We start from the raw sequence: 22,519 nt of genomic DNA, 5'->3' as shown, positions 1-22,519 counted from the left end.
TAAAAAAAAAGTCGGGTTTATTGACTCGTGTGCTAACTTAGATGCTGTGAGCAGAGCCGGTGGCGTTTCTCTGAAGGCTGCAGTGGCATCCTCGTGGTCTGGCCGCGTCTCACGTGGGTCCCGTGTCGCTGGTATCCCCCATGTGTCGAGAGGGGGGGCGGGTAGCGCACCTTGCAACTGGACTTCCTCCCTCCAGCTTCATTTTTTCCTTTTTTTTTTCTTTAAACCTTTTACAGATTGATTTAAACGTTGTAAACCACATGGTTTTTTTTTTCCTGCAGCCTGATCTTGGGGGCAGGGAGAGCTGTTGGCAGTGGCTGGAACTGGGCAGGGTCCGAGGGAGGGTCCAGGAGCCGCCTCCTCCCAGAAGACTTCCCCCGGCGAGGCTGTGTCTCTGAGCCGTTTGTGAGAATCAGGAACTACCGCGGGCTTGTTTGATGTCTTCTGAACCCCTCCCCAGAAAGCCCAGGAGTTTGTAATTGAGACAAGAAATCAAGGAAAAAGAGCCAGGATCATCTTCTCCTCAGAGTCACCAGAGGAGACTAGGAGATGGATCTGGGGACGCGGGTCCACCCGCCAGTCCCACAGGGAGTTCTCCAAGGTGCAGCACCAGGAACCTGCCCCTTCCTCCACGGCCCCTCCTGTCCTGGGGCTGGAGAGCCCGCGCTGGGAGAAAGCAGGGCAGAGGGGACGGCACGGCACTGTCCCCCGCCCCGCTGTCCCGTGACTGGCTGCTGGGCCCTCAGAGCGTGGCCTGGAGGCTGGGGTCCAGGATGCTCTCTCTGTCTGGAGACTCGATGTAATTGGCAGCTTCCTGCAGTTTCAGCAGCATGGCCATCTAAAGAGGGGCAGAGAGACAGCTAAGGAGAGTGGGGACTTGCAAGTGGTGGAGAACCCAGGGAGTGCAGGGCTGGTTCCACCCTGTGTGAACCCGGCCTTGGGGAGTGAGGGGCGACTGGGGGTGGCGTACGCTGTGACCTGCTGGCCACTCCCTGGAGGGTGTGGGGGCCCCAAGGCCGCCTAACAGCTCTTCTCCAAGAGGCTGCAGCCCAGGGGGCTAAGCACCGAACTCAGGTGCCATTAGGACCTGTTTCTCCCCAGGCCCGCCCATCTCTCCAGCCCCGCCCACCCCATCCCTCCAGCCCCGCACCCCTCCCTCCCCACCCCGCCAGGCCTAGCCTGGATGCCAGTGTCTTCACCTCCTGCCCTGGTCCTCTCGGCTTCCTCAACAGGTCACAACTCTGACCCCCTCATTCAGCTAAGGAAGCATCGTTGTTCCAGCCTTCTGTTTACACGATTAACACTGTCCTGACTTAAAAGCCTTTTTATACAGAGAACACCTGTTTTCTACAAGGTCCAAATTTAAATAACATGTATTAGGATTAAAGTAGAACGATCTCCTACTGGCAGTGTAGAAGTGCAAGATCTTGGGTTTGTGCATGTGTCCATCAGATCAGATCAGATCAGTTGCTCAGTCGTGTCTGACTCTCTGCGACCCCATGAATCGCAGCACACCAGGCCTCCCTGTCTATCACCAACTCCCGGAGTTCACTCAGACTCACGTCCGAGTCAGATGCCATCCAGCCATCTCATCTTCTGTCGTCCCCTTCTCCTCCTGCCCCCAATCCCTCCCAGCATCAGAGTCTTTTCCAATGAGCATGTGTCCATACCATCTGCTAAACCGTCCTGCCAGATGGCTTGATGACCAACACCCCCTCCAGCAGAAGGAAGGGCCGAGCCCACCACATGTGTGACTCTGCCAACATTGAGCTGGTTACCTCCTTGTCATAGGCTTCCCCTCAGTGATTAAAGAGGGGAAGGGTCGCCTTCCATTTTTATCCTCTAGTCAAAGCCTGCTCATATCCTCGGTCCATGTTCTGTACGGAAGTTTCAGGGTCTGGGTCATATGTTTTGGGTGTCAGTTCTCTTTGTTACAAGCACTGTAGATATTTTTGTAGTTTGTCACCTGTCTCAGCCCGTTTTTTTCTTTTTTAAAAACTATTTATTTGGCTGCACTGGGTCTTACTGGCCACACACAAACTCTTAGCTTCAGCACGTGGGATCTAGTTCCCTGACCAGGGACTGAACCCGGCTCCTGCCTTGGGAAGGCGGAAGGAAGCCCCTCAGCCCACTTTCTAAGAGCTCCTGGAGTCACTGCACCGTGGCTGTCCCCAGGACGACCCCAGGGAGCAAGGACAGGAGCAGGACCAACATCTATGGGTCCCTGGCTCCCCCGCTCTGCATGCTGTTCCCACCTGGCCTCTGCCGGATACACCCGTTGCTGGTGGGCGACACCGCTTAGCTCAGTCTGGGGTTCTGATGGTCAGAGCTGCCACCAGTGGCCTCACGTTCACCCCGGCCTCTGGGCCCAGCAGGGTGTGGACGAGGCTTCCGTTCTGTGACACCCTGACTTCCGCCTTACAGCGGCCTCTACTCACCAGTGGGTCTGAGTCCAGGGAGCTGGGGGTGCTGTCCTTGACTGTCCTGTCCTCTGGGGGCGAGGCAATGCTGTGGGGGCCCACGGTGGGGGGCGGCAGGTGGTACAGCTTTGACTGGTCTTGTTGGGCTGAGGGCCAGGGAAGAGTGTCCCGGACCCACTCCACAGGGTCCTCCCAAGCGGCTTTCTGCCCGTGAACCTGGAGAGGAAGGAGCAGTGTGATCACTGGTGAAGAGCCCGCGGGTGAGCAGCTCCTGATGTGTGTGCCGCGTGCGCAGTCCCTCAGTTGTGTCCAATCTTCTCGGCCCCGTGGACTGCAGCCCGCCAGCTCCTCTCCATGGGCTTCTCCAGGCAAGAATACTGGGTGGGTTGCCATGCCCTCGTGCAGGGGATCTTCCTGACGCAGGGATCGAACCCTTGTCTCTCGCGCCTCCTGCACCGGCAGGCGGGTTCTTTACCACTAGCCCCACCTGGGAAGCCCCCTGAAGTGTCTATACTTCCTCAAACGTAAAGCCATGAAGTTTGGATTCCTGTAGGATTTTGAGTTTCCCAAAATGGGAAATAAAATAAGTTGGCACAGATTGGTAGAAGCCGTCTTGTTTGTTTTTTAAGTTTTGGCCACAGCACACGCATGTGGGCCCTTAGCCCCTCACCCAGAGACCGAACCTGCGCCCCAGGTGCTGAAAGGCGGAGTCTTAACCACAGGGCCGACGGGGAGTCCCGAGACCATCTTGGAGAATAATTTGGCAAACTGTATTAAAACTTGACATGGACCCCACAAGTCATATGACCCTGCAATTTTACTTTCCAAGTAAGAAATTTCAGTTCGGTAATAATAATACCTTTTGAAAGAAATTTGGGCTTTGCTGAAAGGAGATATCATCTGTGTAAAAATGGTTTAAATTACAAAACTGTTAATAATAATGCAAAATTAAATGAAAATGGTGACACACTGCATCTCTGGAACTCTCCCACATCATCAGATGGTGTGTGTCACACCGACACGTGACGCTTATGGATAAAACATGACCACTGGTCCAGTCACCACGTCACCGGTCAGTGGACCAGTGATGAGTATGCCCTAATTCACGGGTGAGAAAACTGAGGAGGTTTTTAAAAGTGACAGCTGCCTTTTGCACAAAGTTCTTATTCTCACTTTTACAAACGTTTTCACACATTTCATTTGACTTCAAAACAGAGCGAATTTATACTGTCTCCTTTCTTACATACGAGGAGTTTAAAAAGGTCAAGTAACTTGACCAGAATGACATTTTTATTAGTAATTAGTAATGACCTAAAGCTATAATAGGATTTTACTTAATTCTTAACTCAGTTGTTTCTCTATCTGGCCAAATCCCTAGGGAGTGGTTTGAGTTTGGAGGAGACTCAGAGGCCGAGGACTGGACACACAGCCCCAGGCCAGTGGTCGTTAGCCGTTTGCTGGGCGCTGGCCGTAGGCAGGAAGGCAGCACGGTCTGCATAGCGCCTCGCCCGGCCTGGTAGGAGGAGAGCCTAAAAATCTCAGGGGCCGCGTGTCGGACTCTGTCTCCACTCTGTGAGGTGGGCCAGCCTGGCCTCGGTTGAGCAGGGGCTGCGTGTCGGACTCTGTCCACTCTGTGAGGTGGGCCAGCCTGGCCTCGGTTGAGCAGGGTCCAGGGTGGGCTCACCTTAATGCCATCCTTGGCCCCTTCCTGTAGGTAGGGGATGATGGAATTGTTCCACAGGTCGATGAACCAGGTCCGGAAATCCTCGATGCCAATGGGGCAAGACAGAAAGAAGCAGGGACCTGGCAAGAGAAGAGGGCTGTGAAGACGGCCTAGAGCCTCACTCCCTGGCTGTCTGCCCCACTGACTCCCTAATACCAGGCAGAAGGCCTTGGAACTAGAGCATGAAAGAAGCACAGGGCTGGGCTAAACTGAGATCGTGGTCAAGACAGTGGGAGCTGACAGCCTGCTGCAGCCTCAGAAATGATGCTTCTCCAGGTGGATGGGAGGCGGGGGAGCCAGAGGCAGCTTTTAGCTCCCCTAACACCTCCCCTGCGTCTTCTCAGCGATCCTGGGGGTGTGGGTGAGGTCAGGGCTCTGACAGCTGACGCAGGCAGGGGGACCACACTGGGCACTTACTCAGCGACCCGCAGCTCTAAGGCTGCAGGCGTGGGGCCAGTGAGTGCTCCACACACTGAGGGCATGGAGGGAAGGGACCCACGCCAGGCATGGGGCCAGTGAGTGCTCCACACACTGAGGGCATGGAGGGAAGGGGACCCACGCCAGGCATGGGGCCAGTGAGTGCTCCACACACTGAGGGCATGGAGAGAAGGGGACCCACGCCAGGCATGGGGCCAGTGAGTGCTCCACACACTGAGGGCATGGAGGGAAAGGGACCCACGCCAGCCCCGCCCAGGCGAGGCGCAGGCTGTACCGATGAGGAAGTCGGAGGTGCTGTGCTTCTCCAGGAAGGTGTGCAGGTGGTACCACAGCTTGGGCACCCAGTCCAGCACCCGCAGCAGCTCCTCCCTGTTGGCGTTGATGTCGCCGTCCGACTCCACCAGCTTCCTCCTCAGGTAGCGAACCAGGAAGCCGTTGGCGGGCTCCACGTTGTTGGAGAAGGTCAGCATCCTGTGGCCAGGGATGCAGAGGGTCGGCGGGGGCACTGCACGAGGGTGTGTCGACTCCGCTCCCACCCGCCCTGAGCCGCCTGCCTCCCACTGATGCCCACGGGTCTGCTGAACTCAGGGCCGAGGAAGAGCTGGCGCTCAGATCAGTGACCCCCTCAGGTAACCATCGGACCCCACTGGCCTGGACAAGGGGTGTGTGGACAGAGGCTGCACCTCTTCCCGTGTCAAGGGCCCTTCTCCCTCTGCACCGACACGGCACACACCTCCTCTCCCAGCCCACAGGGCGCTGCCACTTGTCTTTCCTTCTGCTGTGCCTCTGGCCAGATCCCGGACTGAACTGGTTTACAGACTTGGGGGCATCTGGAGGCCCATCCAGGGCCATAGATCTTACCTGAAGCTCAGGTGCAAGCCGTGATTGGGTGTCATTTTTACTGGTTGATTAGTGGTACCAATAATATAGGGACTGCGGGAAGACAGAGGAAAAAGACTGGCTTAGACCTGTCTGAACACTGGATTTCTGCCGTGTGCTACCCCACTCCGGGGAACGCCTGGGGTGGACTGGGCTCCCCCCGCCCGCCGTGGGGAGTCTGGTCCTGACCCCAGCTCACCATTTGTGGTACTTGCAGGTCAGGGCCCCATTGACCAGCTCGCTGATGGAGCCTGCCTCACTCAGGTCATCCAACAGGATCACCAGGGGGACGTCCCCAGTTCCTGTTTCCCGGTCTATCTGGTTGGCCAGGTTGGAGAGATACAGCTGCAGGTCCTGAAATGAAAGAAGGGGGCGGTCAGCACTCAGGAGCAGCGAGCCCCCGGACCAGCCTTGCAGAGGAGGGTTTCAGAGGAGCTGGGCTGGTTCTGGATCCCGGGAGGGGCCTTGGTTCCTGTGTGATGCGCTTGGACCTGGGACTGCAGAAGCCACCACCCCAGCCCCATCAGCAGTGGCCCCTAAACCCCTCAAGGTTGGGGAACACACTTGTCTTAGATAGCTGTGCACAGGATCTGCACTGGGAGCCACCCGAAATGGATGTGCCTCCCCGTGGGGCACAGCACGCAGCGACCTTGGAGAGGGACCTGGCAGGGCTCAGCACAGCGTGTGACAGTTCCGAGGGCTCCCCTAAAGGATGCCAGCCCACGGTCAGAGAGACGTTCTAGAAAGAGGCTGAGGGGAGGCAGAGGAGAGACTGACAAGGCGGGCAGAGGGCTGGTGGGACGTGAGAGGGACGGAGCACCCCGGGGAGGGAGGAGCCTGGATAGGGCTGCCGCGGGGGTAGGGCAGCACGGTGGAGCAGGGCGGTCCGGGCGAGCTCGGGCACCTTGCAGGACTGCTGGTGCATGTTGAAGGTGCTGACGATGCCCTCGGTGACCTCGCGGCCAGAGCGCTCCACCAGGTACTCGGCCAGGCGGTTGGTCAGGTAGGTCTTGCCGGTGCCGCTGGGGCCCGAGAGGACGAGCCGCCGGTGCTTGAGCAGCAGGCCGATGTAGTGCTGCATCATGGGCTTGGGGATGAGCGTCTCGAACACCAGGCTGTCCACACACTTCTCCCTGAGACCTGCAACACGCCTGCCTGTCTGAGCCGGCGCCCCTGGGCCCAACAGGACCCCCTGGGCTGGCTCTGATCACGCGGGGCAGGCCGTGTGCTGTGGGGGTGGGTGGAGGGGAAGCCCAGGTGGGGCAGAAATGTCCTGTGAACACGTTCCCTGGGACGAGTCCGGAGCAGGTGAGCCTCTCTTGTGTTTCACGGTGACCTCCACCCTGCAGCCCCTCAGCCAGCTCCTGCTCCAGGAATACACGATGGACTGCCTGACAGTCCCCCTGCACCCCACAGCCCTCCACCCAAGGGTCCGGGACTGACCTTTGAGGGAGACCACTATGTTGTTAACCCCTCGGCGGCAGGGGGGCAACTCTGGGGGCTCCGCGTCCAGGAGCCGTTTCACGTGGCTGATGCTGTAGCCGTGGATGGACTCAGTGCTCAGTCCCAGCGTGGAGGCCGGGTCCATCTTAGAGATGTAGTCCTGACGGGAAGGGAGGCGGAGAAAGAAGGTGCTTGAGAGGGACGAGGAGGAGATCAAGACCACAGGACGAGCAACGCTACAGGGCACAGCGATCCACGAGGAAGGGGAGGAGCCGTCTGTCTCCTGGGGGCTTCTGCACAGAGGCTCCGAGGCCCGGGCCCCCGTGTTCTCAGAGGACCGGCAGCCCCTGAGCTCCTGCACCTCTTACCTTGAACACCTGGAAAACAGCGCCGTCCAGCAGCTTCCAGTCAACCTGCCCGCTGACCTTGCTGCACCCCAGGAAGAACTCCTGCTGCTTCAAGTCCTGTGAGGCCAAGGTGGGCGGCTCAGGAGCCACGTACGCTGGGCTTGGGGGTCCTCAGAGCCAAGGCTTCTTGGGTGGAAACGACGGTGTCACGCCCCCCGAGTTCCTTACCCCTTTGATGATGTGCTGGGGGGGCATCCTCACCACCACCCGGAGGGTCACCTCCTCCTTTGGGCCGCAGGTGCTGATGCCATCCATGGGGGACAGGTCTGGAGGTGGGGACAGGAATGCTGGTTGGTGGGCACCCCAGACTACCCTACACCTTCTGCCACTCCCCTTTCCACAAAGTCTTTATCTACCCCAAAGAAGTACCAGGAGTCCAAGCCCAAAGAGCGAAGAGGGTTTCAGGACCACAGCGATCCTTGGTGTCTCAGGACTCTGGCGTCGGCTCGCCGCAGCACTGGTACCTCTCTGACCCCGGAAGCCGCACCAGAGTGCGTGAGGGGGGAATACTTTCCTTCTTTTCACCCGCCCAGGGCCTTCGCCCCAACAGGTACCTGTGTCTGCGAGGCTTGGGCTGAAGGAATGGGTGAGCGCCAGGCCCAAGGAGCGACGAGGGGAGGGTAGAGCCGAAGATCCCGGGATCTGCCCAGGAGCGGAGCCCGCCGAGGGGCCTGGGGCCACCTTCAGCCGGTCGTTCTCTGCTTTCAGCAGGTCCACCTCCAACTGTGGCGAGAACAGGCGGGTCTGGAGCCTCGGCCGCAGGGTCCTGCAGACCCGCCCCGCGCTGCATCCCTCTCGCAGCCAAGGACCCACGTCCCTTCCCATCCTGCAGCCCCGCCCCTCCCCGTATCCCCGTCCTGTGCTCCATCCCGCAGCCATCCCCGCAACCCGCCCCGTCCCGCGGCCCCGCCTGGTTCTGCGGCCCCGCCCCTCCCGCAGCCCCGCCCCGCCCAGGACCGACCTGCATGTTGTGCATGGTCTCCCGCAGCTGGTCCAGCTGGTGGGCCGAGTTGAGGGCTTCCAGGCGGATGTCTGTGAGCTTCATTTCCTTCTCCCACAGCTCTGAGCGCAGCTCGGACACCTCCTTCTTCTCCGGCTCCTCCTCCTCGCTGCCATGGAACAGCCGGGCGTGGGGGGCCGGGGGAGCGGGGCCCCTGGAAGTAGGCGTGGAGCACTGGGCGTTGGACCCTGAGCCCGCGGGCGGCCGTCACTGGCCCCACGGCCTGGGGAGGGGGCTACAGTGGGGGGCGGCCTGGGAACACTTACTCGGGGGCGTCGGTGCCCGCAGAAGACGAGGTGGAGGACTTGATGGAGGGTGAGGCAGTCTCGGTGGACGCGTGCTGCAGTTTGGGGGACGAGGGGGCGGAGGAGTCCGGCGTGGCGATCTCCTCGATGTCAGAATAGGAGGAGGCTGACTTGGGCCCCTTCTTTATACTGAAGGCTTTGTTGAAGGAACTTCGGAGCTAAAACAAAGCAGATTGGGGAGAGAGCTGTGAGGCCAGGCCCTGGAGATGGGGAAGTGGGAGGGGGCTTCTGAGACACGGACCAGAGGAAGGGATGTGCAGCAGTGAGCACGCCCTCAGGAGGGCTTCTCTGGCCTTGTGACATGAGGGTGGGAGGCTTGCCTAGGGACTCAGGCTGAGTGAGTAAGACTCCCCGCACTGTGGAAACATCCTGGGTTTTTTCTCCCCCTTGGGGGCTCCCTGCTGTGAAGGGACGGAGGGGACCCCCGGGGCACAGGGTGTACCTCCTGGTGACCCCATCCTGCTTTTTTCAGCAGATCAGCAATTGCTTAGCCTGCAGCCTGGCTCATTTGGGCCTCAGGACCCACCTCTGAGCTGGGCTTATCAGATCAGAGCCTACCCAGCAGACAGGGACAACATGATTCTGTGAATCAAAAGATGGGAGTGAACCAAGCTCCTTTCACTGCCGCCCGCGCTCAGCACATTGCAGGATACAAGTGTTTTTGACCATGTCCACTCAAGTGTGCCAGAATCAAGGGATACTTCCCAGCATTTCCTCCGAGTATGCAGGAGGAACTGGCTTGGTCTTGGGTGCTGACGAGCTGGATGTTAGGGATGTGGGAGGCAAACCAGGGATCTGCCCCGCGCCCGTCACATGCATCCATTCAGCATGCACACACACGCAGGGACACGGAGATGGAGCTGCAGCCGGAGACAGAGTGCGGAGGGCCAAAGCAGACCAGATCGCTGGGACGGCAAGAGCAGAGTGCAAATCTGAGGACTCTTCCCAGGTGTCTCCTGGGGCTCAGGGCAGCTGTGGGTGGTGGTGGCGCAGCAGGGGCGTGTTGGGGTCTCTACCAGGAAGGACATAAGGAAGACCCATCTGGCTCGATGGGGGTGTGAGGGGGGAGTGTGTGTGCAGGTTGTGCCCTCTCTGGATAGTCAGGGCTCAGTGTCAGAAGCGCAGTTCTCTGTGGAGATGGAGACCTGGGACTAGGAAACGAGCCTCCCACTTTTGTCTCGAACCCTTGCGTCTCAGGAGACCGTGTGTGTGTCCACGTGTGAACTGTGACCTCCATCTGCAGGCCCCCCACCCCGCTGAGGTCATGGAGATCCTAAGTGGGAACAGTGCTCTGTGTGAGTCTGTGTTTCCAACGCAGAACTGCTGGGCAGAGGGACTGTACGGTGCGATGTGGTAAGGGATGCTGGGGTCAAATGATGGAGCAAGACAAACCCAGATTCTGTCCTGAGGGACATCTCAGCACGTCTCCAGTGAGGCCGTGCGTGTAGAAGGCAGCACTCCTCAGATCTGAGCATCTCGAGGGGCTGGTGTGAAACTCGGGGCAATGCCAAGCTATGACTCAAGTTTCAGTAATCACCCTGCTCCCCATGACCCTTGGACAGGCTCTAGGGGACGGAACCTCTCCCTGAACCTCCCGCTTCTGACCGGCGTCTGCAGGAAGCACTGCTCTCTGTCCACCAAGATCCCACCTCGATTCCACCTCCAGTGGGCTCCTGCCCCGCTATGACACTCTGCCTGCCTCCTGGGACAAGCCGTCTATGAACTCCTAGAGCCTCGCTCACTGAATTAACAAGCATTCTGACACCACTGGATTGTCATCAGTCTTATATAGACTATTTCTGTCTACCTGGCAATTCCCCAGGCTCTTTGAGATCACAGATTCCATGTTTTGGAGAAGGCAATGGGAACCCACTCCAGTACTCTTGCCTGGAAAATCCCATGGATGAAGGAGCCTGGTAGGCTGCAGTCCATGGGGTCACTAAGAGTCAGACACGACTGAGCGACTTCACTTTCACTTTCCACTTTCATGCACTGGAGAAGGAAATGGCAACCCACTCCAGTGTTCTTGCCTGGAGAATCCCATGGACGGAGAAGCCTGGTAGGCTGCAGTCCATGGGGTCGCACAGAGTCGGACACGACTGAAGCGACGCAGCAACAAATTCCATGTTTCCTACCCTCAGACACCCAGCCAGTGTTGGCATAGGGTCCGAGTGGACTTCATGGGTCTGGTGTGTCAGGGTTCGCTGTTTATTTCTGACGTTTATACCCTAATCCCCGAAACCCCTCTGTCAACCCCACGGCTGCTCGGAGGGCTCAGGCTCGGGGGTGATCTGAGGTCCCACCCCTCACCTCTCTCGGGCTCATTTTACTTCAGAGCTAAATCCTCAGGCCGCACCCAAGCTGACCTGGCCTCTGGCGAGCGTGGTAACGCTCACCCCCTTAGAGCCTTCCGTGTGGGGGGTCTAGGGCTTGGTGGAGCGAGGGGCCAGGGCACACTGTCTTGGCAGCCTGATGGGCACTGTCCCGTTTGGCTGCTTTTGTAGCAGGTGGACTTTGGCACCAGGGGAGACGGGAGGGGGCAGCACCCTCCCACTGCCCCAGCCAGACCGCTCCTCTGTCCTCCAGGGGCGGCCGTGGGTCGACATGCAGGGAGGGTTAGGGGCTTGGTGGAGGTGGTCACGGTTAGTTTCATGAGTGGTTGTCTCTGTTTAGGGGGAAGGGGTTGCTCTGGAGAAGGGGAGGGTATGGCAGAGGCAAAGAGGAACGGGGAGGAATGAGTGTCTTACCTCGTAGACCTGGAAAAAAATAGGGATTTAAGTCAGCATTTTGAAGGAAAAAAAAAAAAAAGCAACACTTAATCACTCATTTCACACAGCGGCCCATCTGGACTACACCACGCTCTGTGCACAGGCTCACTGGGTCGGGCCAGTGGGTGGGTGTGCCCCTGGGGCTCCCCTCCTCCACATGGGCAGCAGGGGGCATGGCAATGTCGGAAAGGGCACCCCAAGTCAGCTTAAGGTTTTCTGGGAGATACGAACAGCTAGAACATCTCTCTCTGGACTAGTCAAGCAGTGCAACAGTTCCTTTTGGAGTGATCTGGCAAGTTCCACGGATACCTCTCCAGGAGCACCTCAGATGAGTAGCTCTGTTCATAACATCTCTCCACAGTATGGGAGGGGTGGGCACAGGTAGGCCAGTCCCTCTGAGGACCTCCTGCTGCTGCTGCCCACCAGACATGTGCAGGGCTGCAGGGGGTGGCTGGCGGGGGGAGACCCTGCTCTGGGCGGACACCACCCAGGGCTCCCATCAGACGGGACTCTAGCGTGGCAAGTTGGGGAGGTCAGCTCCTGTGCTGCCGTGGGGTGGCCCCCGGTGGCCCACGCGGCTCCCCCAGACCTCCACCTACCCAGCTCTTCTTCTTCTTCTTCTTCGCGTCGGCCTCCTTGCCACTGCTGATGCTGGAGTGGCTGGTGATGCTGTTGAGGCTCGAGATGCTGTCGGAGGAGTTCTGCCTCTTGATCCGGAGCTCTGGGGGCCAAGCACAGGGGCGGACACAGACCCAGTGGCTTTAAGGCAACGCTGTGAGGCTGGAGGCCGCCGGGCTTGCTGCAGGAGGAAGGGGAGGAGGAACCCACCTCCTCATCCACATCCTTCACTTGTTGGGAGCATCCTCTCCACATGCCTTTGTTGGGTGTCAATCATATTTCAACATAAACAAATAAACAAGTAGGAACCGATCCCTGTTCTCAAGAAGCTGCCGCCTAACAGGAGAAAGACCAGCACAGAAACCAGTGCCCTTGGTTCGAGCAGCAGGGATGAGGGGCAGCCCAGGCCTCCACCGTCCCCCAGGCTCTCACTGGCTGCCACCCTCGGGACTTGCTTCAGAAATACTGGCTGCCAATACTGGGAGGAGGCGGGGCGCGCAAGGCCAAGGGCCTTGCATTTAACCCAAACGGGCTTTAATTTCCCTTTTAATCTGATGGGCAGAAAATCTCTTCAGCTCTTGGAAAATGTCTGTTAACAGCACCAAAATGCCCTCCTCTCCTACTTCAGGGAAGGAAAGGGTTAATAAAGGAGGCAGCCTTTGAGTGGTGACAGAACAGAAGCTCTTCATGTGGGATGTGGAGAAGCCCCTGCAAAGGCTGCGCGGGCAGCACTGGGGTTTGGGTGCGGGCACAGCGAGGGAGCCGGGCCAGCTGGGTGGGCGAGTCCTGGGTGCCCCTCACAGGACTGTGTCGTGTGCCACAGGTAAGGGGCAGCGGAGTCTAAGCAAAGGCCCCGGGGGATCAGATGTTTTTTATAAATTAATTCAGTTGTTTTTGGCTGTGCCGGCCTTCGCTGCTGCCTGTGGCTCTCTCCAGTTGCGGTGGGCAGGGGCTGCTCTCTAGTCGCAGAGGCTTCTCCCTGTGGTGGCTTCTCTTGTTGCAGAGCGATGGCTTAGTTGCCCCGAGGCACGTGGGATCTTCCCGGGCCTGGGATGGAACCCATGTCCCCTGCACTGGCATGTGGATTCTTAACCACTGAACCACCATGGGAGTCCGAGGATTGGATTTTTAAAACCTTGTTTTGAAATCGTTACAGATTCACAGGAAACTGGGGACAAGTGGGCAGGCAGCCCTGTGCAAGGCACGCGGGCCGGCGAGCTTTTACTGTAAAGGCCAGAGAGCAAACATTTTAGGCTCTGTGGTCGGTTGATCTCTCTTACAACTGCTCAGCAGTGCTGCGTGGTTTTAGAACAGCCACAGACAACACGTGCATTAGTGAGCGTGGCTGTGTGCCAGTAAAGCTGTATTTGAAGGCAGGTGGTGAGCCAGATTTGGCCAATGAGCGATGGTCTGCCAACCCCTAGTTTGCATTTTCCTCCAGAACACGTATTGCTTTTGTGATCAATTTAATTTACAATTAGTCAATTATAAAATAAAATGAAAAGCAGCAAAACAACTGTCATGATACCTGAAGATCCAGTTAGTTGTGAGCCTATCAATTAAAATTTTAAAACACGCTATATAGTACTTTTAAGAGCAAAGGATATGCTTTAGAATCAGTCTTCAGAAAAAAAGGAAATCTTTTGTGCCTTTAAAATTTCGTGCCATATGCATGTGTTACTATCTATACACCAAATAAAGTTAGGCATCATTGCGTTAAGCATTAGTTCTGTGAAGGCTCCTAGAAATCCTGACCGAGCTGGACCTGGGTCAACAAGAAGGACCACATGGAAGCCAAGGGCAGGGTGCACCCGTCCACTCCACACAAACGTATCTGAAGACTCAGGTTACTCGGGAAACCAGAAGCAGCTCAGCGTCCCAGACCTGTCACTAGGAGCCGTGTTTGAGCAAGTTGCCTGTCTTCTCCGGTCTTACTCTGAACTGCAGAGCACACTTTGTAGGGCTGCTGTCTGGACTAGATGAGCTAATGTAAGCAGTGATCAGAGCGGGGCCTGGTGTCCTGCAGATGCTCCTGAAGGCTGGCTGTGTCTGTGGCCAAGTTGGGCAGAGAAGACAGGAGAAGCGACGGGAGACGTGGACACAGCGTACACCAGCGAGAGGTGGTGCTCCTTTCCTGACGGTTGAATACATTCTCTTTCCCTCTCACTTGCTTTTCTGAAATGTTTCAAACTCACAGAAACACTTAAAACCAAGGCTGACCTCTCCGTTGAGCCCTGAGATCCACTGATCTCTGTCTCACTTGAAGGGGAGCTTCTTTCCCCACAGAGAACCGAACTAAGCATCAAATGGCGTCACACACACGCCTGTGCATGCACACACGTTGTCCAAGTGGAACATGCTAGCTCTTCAGAGCAGCTTTAGGTTCCCAGCAAGACTGAGAAGGTACAGAGGTGCCCCCCCCCGCGGCCCCACGTGCAGGGCCCCCCGATCGGCACCCCCACTGGATGCTACATCTGCGGTAGCCGACGCAGCCGCCCACGCATCTCAGCACCCCCAGAGCCTACGGCCTACACTGGGGTCCACTCAGCGCCACATCCTGGGGGTTCAGACAGACGGACAAGGACCTGTGCCCCCATCACCACGTCCTCCAGAGTGCCGCCATGGCCCTACGGATCCTGTACCCCAGCCTGGCCACCTCTACTCCCCACCCCACCCTCTCACCGCCCCGAGTCTCGTCTTTTCCACAGTGTTCTACAGCTGGCGTCACGGAACACGCAGCCTTCCCGCTGGGCTCTGTCACTGAGTAACGGACACTTAATCCGTCGCTGTCATCGTGCGGCCAGATCACTCAGTGCTGAGTGATAGTTCATCGTCTGGCCACCGCACCGTTTACTCATACACTTGTCCATGCAGGACAGCTGGGTTGCTTCTGAGTTTTGGCGACTGTGAATAAAGCTGCTGTAAACATCCACGTTTAGGTTTTTGTGGGGACGTGATATTTCTGCTCCTTTGGGGAAATTTCAAGGAGAGTGACTGCTGGGCCGCACCCACTCATTAAAGTGCTATTTTAACCACGGTCTGTGGCAGTCATCTGAGGTCCAAGGAGAGGATCCCTGGTCTCCCTCAGTCCCTTGGGTGGTGGGGGCATGTCCCTGCCACCCCCCTGCTGACTCAGAGGACCCTCGCCTTCTAGAAGTTGCCTGGAACATTCTGGGGACACAGAAGCCCTGCAGTAAGTCTCCTTCCAGCCCAGTCCTGCCACTGCCCAAAGGCAGGGGGCCTACCTTTGGGTGTGGCCTCTGAGGCATTGAGGGCCCCTTGAATGACAGCCTGCGCCTCAGAGTTCTTCTTTTTCAGAAAGTCTATGGTTTCCCGTAAGTCCAGCAGCTCAGTGTCCTAGGGAGAAACGGGAGTGGTGTCAGGTGGGAATGGGGCTCCTGCTCTGTGGGCTGGGCCTGACGGGGCGGGCAGGACAGGTGTGTGCCGGGGCAGGGGAGGCCTCACCTTCTCCTCGGCGGTCTCGGCCAGGTGCCGCAGGCGGCAGGTCATGCTCACCAGGCTCTGCTCAAAGGCCGCCACCAGGTTGGCCTGAAAGAGATGGCATGGGACGCCTCAGGTGCTGGGGCGTGGGGGGCGGCTGGGTTGACTCTGGGGTTCTCAGGGAGGACCAGTGCATGGGACGCCTCAGGTGCTGGGGCGTGGGGGGCGGCTGGGCTGACTCTGGGGGTCTCAGGGAGGACCAGTGCCAACCAGCCTCGTGGCAGCCCTTAAACCTTGCTTCCCACTCTGGCCTGAAGACATGCCTGGGGCACAGACATCACCATGGTGGGGTGGGTCTCTGGAGGCATCTAGAGGCCCGGCTGTCCCCCGCCCCTGGGAAGCTGTCCCCTCTGGGGCCCTGGCTCTATTCGGTGTCATTCCTTGCCCAGAGCCCGCCACCCCCAGAACGGCCTGGACTTCTCCCCCAGCCCCGCGCCCCAGAGCCTCTGTTCTCGGTTCTCCCTGCTTTTCCCCCGACAGATGCAGCTCAAGGCCCTCGGGGCAATTCCGTGTCTGGCCGCTAGGTGTCAGGCCTGCTCCACGGGAGCGAGGGGTCCCCATGAGGACTTCGAGGCAGGGAGGGGTGAGGGGCCCACAAGGCAGAGAGGAGGGGGTCAGGCGGGGAGGGCAGAGCTCCAGCTCTGCCAGCTAGGGGGCTGGGGAAGTGGGAGCTGAGGCTGCGATCAGAGAGGGCAGGCTCACGGAGGAGAGGGCAGGCTCACGGAGGAGAGGGCAGGCTCACGGAGGAGAGGGCAGGCTCACGGAGGAGAGGGCAGGCTCACGGAGGAGAGGGCAGGCTCACGGACGAGAAGGCCAGCCTTGGGGGGCGTCTAAGCCAACTGTGACCTGGGGAGGGAGCGGGGGACGCCCCTCGCAGAGCTCTGAGACCTGCGACCCGCTTCCTGTCGACCCGCTTCCTGTTGCCGACCCTAGGATTTGCCCCTGCCCTCAACAAGCCTGGAGGCCTCTCGGATCCAGGGAGCAGGGCCCCCGTGTGCTGGACTCCTGCCTTCCCGGCCCGGGGCCCCTCTTGCTTGGTGTCCACCTTCCTACCCATCTGTGGACACGGGTCCCCTCGCGAGAGGCCTTCAGACCCCAGCTCCTTGGGCCCACCCCAGCCTCTTTGGTCTGGGGCTCCCTCTCCTTGGGGGGTGCTGCTGCCCACCTCCACATTGTCCCCGCCCACTAGATGGCTCAGATGCCCTTGGCCAGGGCTCAGCTGGGGGCCCAGAGAAAGGCTGGTGAGAGGGAGGGCAAGGTGTCCAGACTGCCCCGTGTGGGCAGCTGGGGAGGCCTGGGAACAGGGCCCAAGGTCTGGAATCAGGACCTGAGGACCTTCCAGAGCGTTGGCGTCGCAGCTCCCACTGAGGGCAGGGCTCCGACCCTCGAGGCCAGGCTGCCTCCGATCCCCAGGAGAGTTGGATCTCTCTCAGCCAGGGGCACGTCCTGCTCTGAGAGTCACCCTCCAAGTCCACAATCCGGGCCCCCCCGGAGAGTGTGGCAGTGACAGGGTGCAGGGTCAACGGGTCAGACGCGCTCCTGCTCTTTGTCCCTGGGGCCCTCAGACAGGGACCCCCCGGGCCTGCGGGTGTGATGGCCTTGGCGGGCGTGGGGCGCGGTCCAAGTAGAGACGGGTCTTGTTTCTCTCACTATTTTGTGTCCCAGCTGCAGGGAAAGGCCTGCCAGGGGCTGCACACAAGCTGGTGAGGAAACACTGACCACTGGGAGCCTGGGGAGGGGAGACAGGGACCCGGGTGTGGGCAGGATGCAGCCGCAGGGACGTGCTGGGGACGCCCGAGCTCTCGGCGCGGTCTCAGTTCCATGGGAGACCCAGGCCGGACAGCTGGGCTCCCCCGGGAGGAAGGGGAGAGAAAAAACCAGCGGAAACTGCAGACACGGCCACTCTGTGCAAACACTTGGAAGGCTCCGTAGATCCGGCTCAGCTGTTGTTTACAGCTTTTGGGGGAAAATGGCTCTTATGTTCTCTGTTTGCAGCTTGGCCGCTGGGGAGACACTGCCGTGGCCTTGCTCGGGGCTGCTCTGTTTCTCCCCATCGTGCGGGGTGGAAAAACTGAGGCCACCAGAGACTCGGTCTAAGTGGGCGGACTCTGGCAGGCTGAGGGAAGGGATGAGAAGGCGGGTCCCCAGCAAAGCTCACGTCCTGAAGAGTTGAGGCCACTGTGGCCAGGGGTGGGGGCTGGCTCCTAAAGCCTCACCAGCTGGAGCTCCAGCACCCAGCCTGGGGCGGTGCAGGACAGGGTGTGAACAGACAGGGCACGCCCCAGGCGGGGCACAGGGCTCCCGGGAACCTCCGTTAATTCTGACCCATGACTAACCACCACTGTCTGAGCAAGGCTGCTTCCTCCTGCACACACAGCCACTGATACAATCCTTTCTCCAGCGAGTTCACAGGCATCACACGGGCACTCGTCCACGCCCGTGAGTTCGGGTGGGGGTGAAGTGGCTGTTTACAAACCCGCAGACTTGGGGGAGGAGAAGCCAGGCCCCAGTCCTCTGCGCCCGTGTAACTGAAGCCCAGGGGACACCTGGGGAGACCTTCTCTTCGGATGGACTTGTCCAACTGGGGCTCACACAGCTGCCACCACCCGGGCCCACCTCTGGGCACTCACATTGGCTGAGAGCTGAGAGGTCAAGGTGGCCACTTTCTCCTGGGACGACTCCAGTTCCCTGCGAAGCTTTCGGATTTGCTGTGGAGGGAGAGAGAGGCACACTCATGTTGGCAGAAGGGGTGGGAGGCGTGGGAGGAGGGGGTGCGGGGTGTTAGGAGGCAGAGGCAGAGGTGGGGACCCTACCTCAGACTGCATCCTCTCCTCAGCCTGGAGAAGGAGCCCAGAAGCGGGGGGAGAGAGAGGAGGTGGTTACACGGAGGAGAGAGCGCACAGACGCGCAGCGGCAGGAAGCGGGGTGCCAGGCCCTCACAGGCTCAGACCCCAGGCCAGCGTTTAGTCTCCTGCCAGAGCCGCGTCACCCGGGGGCCCAGAGGGAGCTGGCCTGAAGACTGACCTCGTCTCCACCGACCGCAGGACGGCCCAGCCCCGCCAGGAGCTGCCATCTCCACACACCCAGAGGGTCCCGGACGCTGGGGTTGCCCACCTGCCCTGCCTAGCACAGAACCCAAGACCAGGGCACCCTCTGTGTCGCAGAGTTGCTCCGGGACTGGCTGAGGCCAGAAGGGCCCGCCCAGTGCCCTGATGTTCAGGGGCTCCCACCCGGCCCCCCGCGGCACCGGGTCCAGGGTGCTTACTGAGGAGTATGTGGACGAGGCGCTGGAGGCCAAGGAGAGCACAGAGCCGTGAACTGCAAGAGAGGCAGTGCCAAGGGTTAACAGAGGGCTCGGGGACGCGGGGCGGCCAGCACAGGGCCCGGCGGCCTGGCCCAGCGAGGACTCCAGGCCCGCTCAGAACTGCTCTCCCCCTCCGGGGAGGCGGGGTGGCCAGCACAGGGCCCGGCGGCCTGGCCCAGCAAGGACTCCAGGCACGCTCAGAACGGGGTGGCCAGCACAGGGCCCGGCGGCCTGGCCCAGCCAAGGACTCCAGGCCCGCTCAGAACTGCTCTCCCCCTCCGAGGGTGGGGGCAGGAGAGGACATGCCCCCGCGGGACTCAGAGTCGCTGCACCAAAGCTGCTCAGAATGAAACATAATCCTGCCTGCGCCTCCTTTTCTCAGTGGGAGCCTTGTGGATGAGAAACCCTCAAGTGCAAGACACTCATTGTGACCCCGCGATCAGCACGGCAGCCCTACTGAGAGAACTGAATCAAGGCAGCTGTGGGAGCCCCGGGACGAGCGTCCTGAGGTCCCCAGGTCTCCCCGCTGGAAAGCCCAACTCCAGATTTGACCACACACCAGAGCGCGGCCCTGAAGCTGGTCTTCGGAATGCTCTGAAAAGAGGATGGAGAAGCCTGCTCTCTGAAGGGCTGGAGCACCAACCCCGCATCCCTGCCAGCTCCGTGTGGGGTGGTCCTGTCCTCTGACAGGGTGGGGGTGGGGGGACAGCCACTGCCCTGCCCACCCCCAAAGGCCCTGGCCCCGAGACCCTTCAAGGCCTGGGAGGAAGTGCGGAGATGGCCCGGGGGGATGTTCTGTGAGGGGCGGTGGAGGCAGGCGGGCCAGGGGACCGGTGGAGCAGGGATGAGCGTGAACCGCGCGGGCGTGAGGTCTCACCGTCGTCCGCAGGGTCTCGGAAGGATCCTGACCGGATCATCCCCTTGGGTCTCTCGGCCAGGGACAGGGTGCTCCCCGTTTGGGAGCCGCTGTACAGCTCGAAGGCCGTCTCGTGGGCGGGGATGCTGTTGGAGCGGGTGATTCTCGGCGTGGTGGCCGCGGTGGGGCTCACTGGAAGGACAGAGTGGGGCAGGCGTGGGGAGAGGCGATGGGGGGGCGGGAGAAGAGGCAGGGGCGTCAGCCTCGGTCCCAGGGCGCGGGGGGCAGAGGTGGAGGGGAGGAGGTCAGGAGAGGAGGAAGGCGTGTGTGCTGGGCTGGGTGTGGGGAGCAAGGCCTGGGGGGGCCCTGCGTCTGAACCAAGGGTTCAGAGCGCGGCCTGTGTGAAAGCCCGCCTGCCCTGGAGACAGGGCTGGGGGTCAGGCTGGGGGCCTGGCAGCTCTTCCAAAGCCTTTACCTCGCTCAGATGTGCCGATGAAAATGGGGCCCCGTGCTTCCCTAACACACAAAGGGTGGCCTGAGAGTTCAGAGCAAGACCCAGATCTGAGCGACGAGGAGAGTCAGCGAGGGGAGCCCCCAGTGGACATGCCGCTCCGGGTGGACCTCTGGGACACGGCGGCGCCTGGCCTCAGCCTGGCCTGGGGGTCAGAGCCCCGAGCACTTCAGAGGGCTGTGTAGCCAGCCTCTCGGCCTGCCCGCCCGGGGGGCTCCACAAAGACCCGGGCGGAAGACCTCAGCTCCCTCGGGGCCCCTCAGCCGTGAGGTGACTGACGACCACAGCTTGGCCGGCCCCTCACCGGGCGGCCCCTCTCCTATGTGGTCCCCGCTCTCCCATCAAGAGCCCTGCGGGGACTGGTTGACCTCTCCTCAGCCGGCTTCCCTCCTGTGGCAAGACGATCCCACCCTGGTCTGCTCAGAGGCCCGGTCGCCTACAGGTGCGTCCCAGGACCTCGGGCTGGGCCAGCTGCCTTCCTGCAGAGGCTGGCAGAGGAGGAAGCCGCAGGCCGGGCCGGGCGCCATCCCTGAGGGCCCCTGGCAGTCAGCTTCCAGGAGCCAGGGCCGTGAGCCCTGCCTGCGCCCCACCTGTCTCCAACCAGCCGCCCCCTGTGCTTACAAGCTTTCCCTTGCCCTCAAAGGCCAGAAGCGTGTGGCCAGCACGGGCTCACTCGGCCCTGCTCCCGGGGCAAGCCCAGCCCCAGTGGGGGCAGACCCCCTGCGCCCAGACGGTGCCCCTCCAGGCCCCCAGCAGCCTGGCATCGAGGGTGGCACACGGCGTGGGGGGCAGCTGCCTTCGGGCTTGAAGCACCGGTTTCTGCTCTTGGCCGCGGTTCACGGCCTTTCCAACACTCAGACTGCTGATGCTGCACCAGCTACACCGTGTCCCGGGGCCGCCTCTCAGCTCCAGGTCGCGGCGCGCTTGGCCTTCAGGCTCATACAGTGTGGGTGAATGCAGGCTCCGCGACCCAGTCCGCACAGGTGGACTCAGCGTGAGGCGGAAGCTGAGGCCCCCCGCCCTGCCCCCTGGGCGCACGGCGGTCCCCGTGGTGCTGACCAATGTTGGTGAGCTGGCCCTTGGCGCTCAGGGACATGGACAGCGCGGGTGGCGACGGCAGCTCCGACTGGTCGTCCGACTCGGGCAGCCCCGCCGCGGCGTGGGAGCGCCGCCGCTCCTTGGCCTCTTCCTGGGATGGCAGCTGGTACCTGAGGGCGGCAGGAGACAGCATGGCTGGGCGTCAGCCACCGGGGCTGGGGGCGGGCAGCGGCAGGAGCAGCCAGGCCGCCCTCAGGGGCAGTGGGAGCAGCGTCTGCCCCCCAGCGAGAGGGGCTGGGGGCCGGGGTGTCCCTGCAGGGCTCCCCAAGGCAGGGCCGAGGCGACAGAGCAGGTGCCAGGGCGCCCTCCCTGAGGCTCGGGACACAGCCCGGGGCTCCAGGCACGGGCTGCAGGGCCTGCTGCTGGGGGCAGAGCGACCCAAGGCCTGGGCCAGCACAGGCCAGCATGAGGTCCCGCGTGGAGACTCTCCCCCTGTCACCAGAGCAGTGCCCGGCTCCCAGTGGCGCTCGGGCAGGGTGAGCCTGGGAGTGGACCCCAGAGGAGGCGGGGGGTGGCACGCACGGCCGGGGCTGGCGCAAGCACGGTGGCTCACTCAGGCCAGGAGCCCCACGAGCAGGAAAGAAAACACACATGAGGTAAGTTACCTGAGCCCCTTCTTGGGGAGAGTGTTCCGATCCCGCTGATTACTGTGGGGCAGAAAGAAAGCTCGTGGGTTCAGAGTTCAGGACCAGAGGCTTGACAGACACGAGACAGGGCCCCGGGCATCGCTGTGAGCCCCTTGGTTCCACAAGCACAGGGCAGGATGGCCCTGGCACCCCTCACGGTCTGAGAGAGAGTTCCGAGATGCTCCATGTTTTTCCCCGATGAGCTTTGTTTTTTGACCAGGGATTGAACCCACGCTCTTGGCAGTGAAAGCGTGGAGTGTAACCACTGGACCAGCAGGGAACTCTCTCTGACTTGCTTTTCAGAGATCACATTAGGGGGACATCCCTGGCAGTCCGGGGGTCTCTCTACACTCCCAGTGTGGGGAGCTCAGGTTCAGTTCCTGACCAGGGGGCAAAGGTCCTGCCCGCTGCAGAGCATGGCCAACGCAAGTAAATAAATACAGATAACTGTTCTCATAAGATGATACAATGGGACATGGAAAGCAGCATCTGACATTACAGGAGTGACTTAGGGCCAGGAAGGAGAAGATTCAGTCGACAGGTGAAACCCGCCAGAAGGTCCTGGAGAAGTCCGCCAGCATCTAAGGCCTGGCTTCCCATACAGGAGGTGAGAATCGGGATC

The 22,519-nt window shown here is 60.5% G+C and overlaps 1 protein-coding gene across 1 annotated transcript in view; it reads right to left on the bottom strand.

The window, feature by feature from the left end:
* Positions 1 to 22,519, bottom strand: part of NAV1 (neuron navigator 1) — a 197,015-nt gene continuing 174,496 nt past the window's right edge. Inside the window, 22 exon segments of the mRNA XM_070384624.1 lie at positions 1 to 838; positions 2,439 to 2,636; positions 4,105 to 4,223; positions 4,856 to 5,052; positions 5,443 to 5,514; positions 5,660 to 5,814; positions 6,365 to 6,600; positions 6,904 to 7,063; positions 7,272 to 7,367; positions 7,479 to 7,576; positions 7,865 to 8,033; positions 8,272 to 8,464; positions 8,577 to 8,773; positions 11,983 to 12,104; positions 15,247 to 15,358; positions 15,467 to 15,550; positions 18,133 to 18,210; positions 18,316 to 18,339; positions 18,768 to 18,820; positions 19,684 to 19,854; positions 21,233 to 21,381; positions 21,877 to 21,918. Of these exon segments, the coding sequence (XP_070240725.1) occupies positions 743 to 838; positions 2,439 to 2,636; positions 4,105 to 4,223; positions 4,856 to 5,052; positions 5,443 to 5,514; positions 5,660 to 5,814; positions 6,365 to 6,600; positions 6,904 to 7,063; positions 7,272 to 7,367; positions 7,479 to 7,576; positions 7,865 to 8,033; positions 8,272 to 8,464; positions 8,577 to 8,773; positions 11,983 to 12,104; positions 15,247 to 15,358; positions 15,467 to 15,550; positions 18,133 to 18,210; positions 18,316 to 18,339; positions 18,768 to 18,820; positions 19,684 to 19,854; positions 21,233 to 21,381; positions 21,877 to 21,918 (2,821 nt within the window). The 3' untranslated portion in view covers positions 1 to 742.

The sequence above is a fragment of the Bos mutus genome, chromosome 16 (genome assembly GCF_027580195.1).
Source record: "Bos mutus isolate GX-2022 chromosome 16, NWIPB_WYAK_1.1, whole genome shotgun sequence".
NCBI lineage: Eukaryota > Metazoa > Chordata > Mammalia > Artiodactyla > Bovidae > Bos > Bos mutus.
This window is presented reverse-complemented; position numbering and strand designations above follow the sequence as displayed.